An 8,450-nucleotide genomic window follows, 5' to 3' on the forward strand; every position below is an offset into this window, starting at 1 on the left:
AGGTGTTAGTTTCTGCAAAAATCCCCCGGTCAATAGTGTGTTAAGTTACTAGTGTGGTGACACAGAACACAGAGTTAGCAAGCAGTGTCCTGCAAAATGGCATTATCCAGTATTTCCACCACCAGACACAGTATAGGTAAAACATCTCAAGAGCACAGATAATAGTAACACGGGAATAATAAAATCCCTAAGGCACAGGGGAGTTATATAAATCGCAAGATAACTCACATTGCCTGGTATATAGTAAATGCTCAATATACAGAAGTCATAACATATATAAATACTTTATTATCTAACATCACGTACCACCTCACACGTTCCCATATGCCCCAGTTACACAGGGTCACACACAGTCACAGTGTCAAGCCAGCGTACTAGACCGTCAGCTTGGCAAAAGCTGGGGGGTTTGTCTTGTCCTATTCATGGCTGTGTCCCCAACACCTAAAACAGTGCCTGATAAAATTTGCACGAATGAGTAAAGCTCACACAACATAGTTACTTGGACTCCCACAAGCTAGCCCCATGAGTACCATGTCGGGGGGGGGGTACTGGGAATAAGTCTCTATTTCTCACATATTAACATAAATAAGGATGGAGGGGAGGTCTTTTTTATTTGATGTTTCTCTAGCCCTGCACAGTGCCTGGCACGGAACAGAAGCTCAATAAATATAAGTTGAATGGATTAATATAATGTACACTGTCTGAGCTCAGGCTCAGAATAAATACCAAGTGACAGAGGGACCCGGAGAGTCCTGGAAGAGGGGCTCAGCAGCAAGGACCCCGGCCCAGCCCAGTGAGGTAGAGTAGCTAGACCCCATCACCAGGGGCCCCAAGAAAGGAAGGTAAGATTCAGTCTTGGTCCAGAGGGTGGCACCTAGGCCTGGGGGTCACGTCAGCTGTGTCAAGGAGAGTCCAGTGGGGACTTGGGTGTTCACGTGGAAGAGGCCCAAGACCGTGGCGTCCGCTGAGAGCTGCCAGGCGCGAGGCTCCCGGACCGCGAGGTGCAGGTGGACGCTCAGGCGCTGTCCGGCATCCAGGTGCAACAGGCCGCTCCGGAAACCAGCCACTGAGTTCCCCGAGGATGGGGGTGGCAGGTCCAAGGTCAGGGCCAGGGCAGCGGCCCCAGCTTGGAGAGGCCGCAGGTTCAGGGCCACAGAGACGGAGCCGGAGCTGTTGCCGTTGCTGGCCATTGCACGCTTCAGCGCCAAGTGCAAGAAAACATAGTAGACTCCGGCCTGGGCCACCACCACCTCGTGCGTGTGCTTGTCATAGCTCACACCGGGTGCCAGGGTCACACCTGTCATCCCCCGCTCGCTGCACCAGTGCAGGGGCCCTTCGGTCAGCTGCACTGTGGGAGGAAGACGCAGGGCATGCTTAGCATGGGGGCATCGCTAAGGGTTGAGGTCGCAGCCCTGGGGAGGGGAGGAGGGGCTCTGAGGGAGAGAGGACAAGAGGGAAAAGTGGGGAGGGGGGTATGAGAAAGGTAAGGGGACTCGGAGAGGGTCTCAGAAAGAGGGGGGGCTGGGGGAGGGGAAGGGGGGATAGAAGAAAGGAAAGGATTCCGAGGGAGGGGGAAGACTCTCTGGAAGAGGGAGATTGAGGAAGTGGAGGGGGACAGACTTCCAGGAACCAGGAGGAGGAGGAAATGTAATGCCAAAAAGGAAGAGGGGGGCTTCCCTGGTGGCGCAGTGGTTGGGAGTCTGCCTGTCGATGCAGGGGACACGGGTTCGTGCCCTGGTCCGGGAAGATCCCACGTGCCGCGGAGCGGCTAGGCCCGTGAGCCATGGCCGCTGAGCCTGCGCGTCTGGAGCCTGTGCTCCCCAATGGGAGAGGCCACAACAGTGAGAGGCCCGCGTACCGCAAAAAAAAAAAAAAAAAAAAAAAAAAAAAATAAAAAAAAAAAAGATGATGGAGGGGGATAGGGGGCTCCTAGGAATGGAAGGATGGGGTTTATAGAGGGAGGAGAGGGGGATAGGGGGCAGAGTTAGCATAGAATGAAGGAAAGGACTCAGAGTGGGAGGGGGGGAAAGAGGAGGGGGGATGGAGAAGGGGAAGGGGGGAGGAAGGGGGAGGTTGTGGGGGAAGGAGGAAAAATCCTAGAGGAAACATAAAGGGAGGGAGGAGGGGGTGGAGGGTGAAGGAGGAGGGACTCCAAGGAGAGGAGAGGATGGGGAGAAGGTCTCCTTAAGAGAGAAGGCAAGGAGGTGGCAGGAGAGACTGGAAGGGGGAGGGAAAGGGGTGGGAAGAAGAGTCCCCAGAAAGGGGAGGGGAGCGGGGGAGGGTCTCCGGAGGAAGGACGAGGAGGGGAGTCTGGAAGGGGGAGGGGCAGAGGAAGGAGGTAGAGAGGAGAGTCTCCAGAAGAGGGGGGAGGAGGGTCTCGGGAAGAGGGAGCGGAAGTGAACGGGAAAGACGGTTTCCAGAAGGGAGGAAGGGAGACAGGGCTGGGAAGGAGGGGTCCGTCTCTCCCAGAGCCCAGTGGGAGAGACCCTACCAGGCTGAGATTTGCGGCATCCAGCCCCAGCTCTGAGAGGGCGGGGTCTGAGGTGGGCACAGATGGGGGTCAGAGGAGGAGGAGACCCAGAGAGGGGCTGACGCGGTTCTAAGAAGGGAGGGGACACTTTTCACAGAAGGGAGGGGAAGAGGGTCGGATTGGGTCACAGAGGAGGCCTCCCTCTCCTGGGGCTCTCCCTCTTAGTGCACCCTCCCCCTGTCGGGGGGAATCACTCACCTCCGTCGGCCACCACCAGCTGCGCGAACACGCCCTGCCGAGAGAGGACAAACGGAAAGTGGGTGGAGGTCCCCCCTCCCGCACCCGCAGCCCTCTGGAAAGTGGAGTGCCCGGGATCTGCGCGAGTCTTGAGCCTACGCTCCCTTCCCTTCCCGCTGCAAAAGAGCGCGCGCGCTGCCCCAGCCCTACTGTGTGCAAGGACAGAACCCCGAGGACTCAGGAGGGAAAAGAGGAGAGAGTCCCTCCAGGGGGCTTGGCACTGGGGGGTCTTGAGAGAGAAAGGGGGTACCCCAAGGGTCCGGGAGAAAACCTAGGTTCTCCGCGAGTTACGAAAGAAAGGGGGAGTCCCCTCAGTGGTTCGAGATAAAATGTCCCTCGGGGTCCGCGATGGAGAAAGTGCTCCCCTCTGGGGTCCCGGGATGAGATGGGGTCTCACGGGGGTGCGGGACGAGAAGGGTGCCCCCCGAAGTCCTGGATAAAGAAGCGGTGCCCTCGGAGGTCCAAGAGGGACGATGGGGGTCCCTCCACCATCGGCCTGGGATGCAGAAAGGACCTCGGGGTGGAGGGGGAGCGAATGGAGAAGGGGTCCCGGAACTGGGTAGGGGTCTCTCCCGGGGTCCAGATCGGGCCGCATCTCACCTGCGGAGAGTCGGGGAGGCGGGTGCGGGCGTCGGGCATCAGCTCCAGGCCCTCCGGGAGTCTCGGGCTGCGCGCAGAGCCGGGGACCTGCGATGCAGGAGCCCCGGGCGCGGCCCAGGCGCGCACCAGGCAGGCGGCGCAGGCGGCAGCGAGCAGCAGCAGCGCGGCGCTCAGGGCCCAGGGCAGCGGGTGGCAGGAGCGGCCCGAGGGCGCGAGCGGCCGCTGAGCTTCGGGATCCGGGGCAGCGTGGGTGCTGGAGGGCATGGCCGGCTGCGGGCGGCTGCGGTCCGAGGCCGCTGCACCGCGCTTTATATAAAATCCCGAAGCCCCGCTTTCCGGGGTGTGGCCCGTGGGGATCCCAGAGATCCGCCCGGTAGGTTGGTTCCCGCCCGCCCCGCCTCCTCCACGTTCTGTCCGAACTTTCCCTAACTTTCTCTTCCCCGGATCTCTCCCTCTCTCCATCTCCTTTTCTCTCTCTCTCTCTCTCCCTCCCTCCCTCCCTCCCTCCCTCCCTCTCTCTCTCTGTCTCTCCCTCCCTCCAAGCTCTGCCCCACCGACCCTCTTTCTTCCTAATTATCTCTCTTGTGTCTCCCCGCTTATCTATCTCTGCGCCTCTCTGCTTCTCTGCCTCTTTCCCCAATTTCTTATCACTCCCTAGCTCCCCAGCACTGGGGCCCCTCCAGGGCTCTCCTAAACCCGGCACATCTTCAGAGGGGTCAGAAGATAGCCAGGCCTCAGCCCCCTTCTCCTGTGGAGCATAAATCCTCCCAGTGGAACCCTAAGTGCCCTGCTCAGCCCTCCCCCTCCCCTCCCTCTTTTGCCCCAGGACCCCTGGACCTTCCCTGGCCTGCCCCCGCCCACCCACCTAGACGCTTCCCATCAGGGGCCCCCTGGACCCCACAAGCAGAAGCCTGGAGAGTCCAGGTGGAGAAATTCCCCTTGTAGGAAAGGGGCAGCCTTGAGTGAGGCAGAGGAAACTCAAATTTCCCGTTCGCTCTCTGGTGGTGGTGTGGGCGGGGGCGGGGGCGGGGGCGGGGGCGGGGCCGGGAGGAGGACCAGAGAAGCGGTCAAAACTCGGCCCCAAAAGAGGAAGCAACCCTGGACTGAGAGATGGCCAGCCCTAGAAAAGCCCTGGTCTCCCATAGAAGCCCTGCTCTGCCCAGACCAGCCGGCCAACTCCCTAACCCGCTCCAGGATTCACTTTCCCTATAGAAAATGGAAGGGTGGACCGGGCAATTGATCTCAGTCATCCATCAGCCGTCGGGGAAATGGGGGCAGGGAGGTTGGTTCAACCGAACAAAGATCGGATGCCGGCCCTGTATTCAATCTTGTATTAAGCGTCTCTGGGGAATTACGAGGCGACCACTGTGATGATGCTGGCTCGTGTTGACTCACAGGTGCTGAACGTTTCCGTTTTACCAGCGGTTTATAAAGCACGAGGCCCAGACCAGCATCACCTGGGAACTTGCTAGCTCTGCAAATTCTAGCACCTCACCCGAGACCTGCTGACATTCTGGGAGTGGAAGCCCTGCAACCAGTGTCTGAAGGAGCCTTCCAGAAGATTCTGACACTTGCCCAAGTTGGAGCATCCACCGCATGGTACCAAGGTTGTTCCTTCACACCTGCTGTCCCCCTGCCCGGAATGTTCTTTCCCCAGATCTGCGGCCAGCTGTCCTTCTGAGTAAAGAGGATGAATTAAGCTCCGGCCCCTACTTTCACTCTCTCCCCAAACCCCACTGCAGTGATAGTATAAGCGACTGTTTTAAAAGCTACACCAAAAATTGCAAGCCATCGGGGTGGAATGCCAAATATAATTTCCCTAGCCAAATGCCACAGTCAGCACCGTGTCTCAAGCCTCAGTTATTGGTGGCTGCCCCCCCCCAACTCCGAAAGAGAGTGTGGTGGGTGACAGCCAAAATAGAAGTGTTGGTCTAAAGTAAATTCCCAAAAGAGATATCAGCTCTGCTCCCCTTCAGGGTGGAACCGCAGCTGTTTTGGGTTTTTTGTTTTTTGTTTTTTCCTCCAGACAGCGGATATGGCAGCGTTTCTGGTGGGAGGAACGCAGCTGATGGTAGAAGAATCATGCCAAAAGCATGCGTTAAACAAACGTGTGAACTTGAACGCAGGATTTGAAACTTTCCCACCTTGACCCTTGCCCCCCACTCAGCAGCCGGGATCTGAAAGATGGGGATGGTGGGATCCTTTCTCTGAGGAATCTGACCAACCAGGAAGATAGATAGAAAGATACTGAGGCCAAAAAGCCCTCCCCAGATACCATTGCTCTGTCAAGAAGCTCACAGGCCACAGGCCAATCTGTTTATTATTAAGCCCTCCCCCACAGCAATGTCCCAGACAAGGGTTGTCTGAGCTGACAAAAAGGAATTCAGAGGACTCCCAGTCAACATCTCGGACAACCCAAATGAAAGTGTCTCTCTCTCGGGCCCTGGTTACATCACCCCGTGACATGACCTTACTAGCAGTTTCCACCATGTGAGATATTCTTGTTCATTTATTTGCTCACTCATGGCTGTTTCCCCCATGAAACTGTTATCTCCCAAAGAGGAGTATCTCCACCTGCCTTGTTTCCAACCTAGAAAATTGCAGGCCTCGATCGTATTGACTGATTGAATGAATAAATGAACGCAGTAGAGCATAGCAGTTACCAGCATGCGCTCTAGAGGTGGACACACTGCAGCCCCACACCGAATGTTTTGATTATTTTCATTTTGAAGCAGCTGGGAAAAGGCAAAAGAAGACTCTTTCCTGATGTGCAAATCATGTGAAATTCAAATTTCAGTGTCCACAAATAAAACTGTATGACACACAGCCACCCTCATTTGTTTCCATATTGTCTGTGGCGATTTTTGCAGAGTGGAGTAGTTACAACAGAGATTGTCTGGCCCACAAAGCCCCAAATACTTACTCTCTCTGGTCCCTTTCAGAGGAAAATTTGCTGCCCCTGTCTAGAGGCTTGAATTTTAGCCCTCAAATTTCTTGCTGTGTGATTTGGGGCAAGCTGCTTCACCTCTCTGAGCCTCACTTTTCACATCTACTAAATGGGAAAAAGAGTAGGTCTCAAAGAGCCGCTGAGAGCTTGCTGTGAGCAGTGCCAGGCACATGGCAAATGCTCATTCCACGTGAGCTGGGTCACTGACGCTTTTCTACAATTCCAATAAGCGGATGTAAAAACACTAAGACTCCAAAAGTTGAAGTCATCGATCCAAGGACTGACAGTGACTGTTTTGAACTCTCTCAATGCCGAGGGGCTTAGCAGAGTTCTATACACCCCCTCCAGAGCGGGGAAACAATGCCTGTCAGGGGAAGGCTCAGGCCGCAACCTGGGGAAGGCTCAGGCCGCAGCCAGGGAGCGCCATGACGTATTGTTGTGGTCGGGACATCTGAGATAGGCAGCCCCGCCCACTATGGAGCTCTCAGCACCAGCTGCCTAGCACCCCACGGTTTAGTACAGTTGCACCTCTGTGCTCAGCTGTCTCCCTGAGGTGAGCGTGGGCCCTGGTTTTCCTCACCTGTAGGGGAAAGGCCTGAATTCTCACTGTTGCCATCATAGGGCTCAAAGGAGGGATTGGGCAGGAAGCAGTTGGGGGGTGGCACCCTTCTTCCCTCTCGGAGGCCCAGTGAACAGGCACCTCCTCCAAGAAGTCTGCCTTGATTTTTCCTAGCAAACTCACCTCCTTCTCTCTGGGTTCCCGACTGCCCCCCATCCCGTATGTGGACTCCCCCAGGGTCAACCTGCCACTGGCGTGGATCTTCCACGTCCCCCAGGGGAAAGGCAAAGCCTGAAAGAGACACTTAGTGATTGCCGGGTAAGTGCACAGTGAAAGGGCACGGGACCCCATGGGGGGGCTGTGAACCAAGAAAAGAAGAGAAAAGAGAAGGGAAGGGTTGAGCGAGGTTGGTCTCCAGCCGAGGGGGTATCCACATGTGTTGAAGGAGGAAATCGATGCAGAGAGGGGAACTGTGTTCTCCAAGTTAGTCAGGTCTCTGGAAAAGCTGGGTCCAAGTCTCCTCAGCCCTGGATAGGTCAGGGAAACACAGACCTGGCACAGGAGTGCACCTGTGATATTGGGTAAACACGACAAGGCATGATGGCATAATTAGGCTTCGTGGAGTTGGGGTGTTTATCCAGCTACTCTGGAATTGTGTGTTTCCAGTGTGATGCGTGTTCAGGGATCAGAAAAGGGGACGGGGGGGGGGGGTCCCATGCATGCACCAGCGTTGCTTCTGGTTGAGGAACAACAATAGCACAAGGTCCAAACCACTTAACTTCAAATCCCAGCTCTACCTCTTGCTAGTTGTATGATCTCGAGCAAATGCCTTCACCTCTCTGCCTTGAGGTTCCCATCTGAGAAGTCGAGCTAACACAGGGACCACCTGCTAGGATTACTGTCCAGAATCGAGAGCCAGAACAGCACCTGGCATACGGTAGGTGCTCTCCAGGACTAGTCATCACTGCTGCCAGTGGGGCTGACCGTCTGGTGCCTCTGCGCGACTGTAGGCAGGAGTGTGATCTTATGGATGAAGCACCAGGGTCCAGAAACAAGCGCGGACATCTGAGCCAAAAACAGGCAGGAAGTATTCTGAACGGAAATAGCCGAAAGAGTCATTGAAAGAGAAATGGTCAGATTATCACTCATAGAATCAGTTCAGGAATCAAGCTGTGGAGGAGGTTGAGTCATCTCTTTGGGGCTCATTAGAGATCTCTAAGGGCTACGAAAACAAAGAATGCGGATTTGGTTTCAGAGCAAAGATACATTTGCATAGCACATATCTGGAAGATATATTAAAAAGCTAGGGGGACTTAGGAGAGTGATCTGAAAAAGAGATCGTGGACCTTTCATGCAAGCTTCCGCCCACCTGCATTTTCCATGTTTGCTTTGTTTTGGTTTTTGTGTGTGTGTTACATACAGAATGGTGGTCAGGTGTGAGCACACAAAGAAAAAAACCGGTGGCCACACATACAAAAATTTTTTAAAGCGAAAAAAATAAGCAGAGAAAGAAAGAAACCGGTGGCCTTAGCTGTTTGGAGGAAGGGAAAATTTAACATCAGTGACATCAAAGGCAG

General features: G+C 55.3%; 1 protein-coding gene across 1 annotated transcript; it reads right to left on the minus strand.

Moving 5' to 3' along the window:
* Positions 1 to 265: 265 nt before the first annotated feature.
* Positions 266 to 3,749, minus strand: TNFSF9 (TNF superfamily member 9). Its single transcript, XM_033854536.2, has 3 exons — positions 3,368 to 3,749; positions 2,729 to 2,762; positions 266 to 1,348 (listed from the first exon to the last, which is right to left on the minus strand). Exons 1-3 carry the CDS (start codon positions 3,629 to 3,631, stop codon positions 888 to 890), a joined length of 759 nt encoding a protein of 252 aa, XP_033710427.1. The 5' UTR covers positions 3,632 to 3,749; the 3' UTR covers positions 266 to 887.
* Between the last annotated feature and the right edge of the window lie 4,701 nt (positions 3,750 to 8,450).

Source organism: Tursiops truncatus, chromosome 3 (assembly GCF_011762595.2).
Source record: "Tursiops truncatus isolate mTurTru1 chromosome 3, mTurTru1.mat.Y, whole genome shotgun sequence".
NCBI classification, from domain to species: Eukaryota; Metazoa; Chordata; class Mammalia; order Artiodactyla; family Delphinidae; genus Tursiops; species Tursiops truncatus.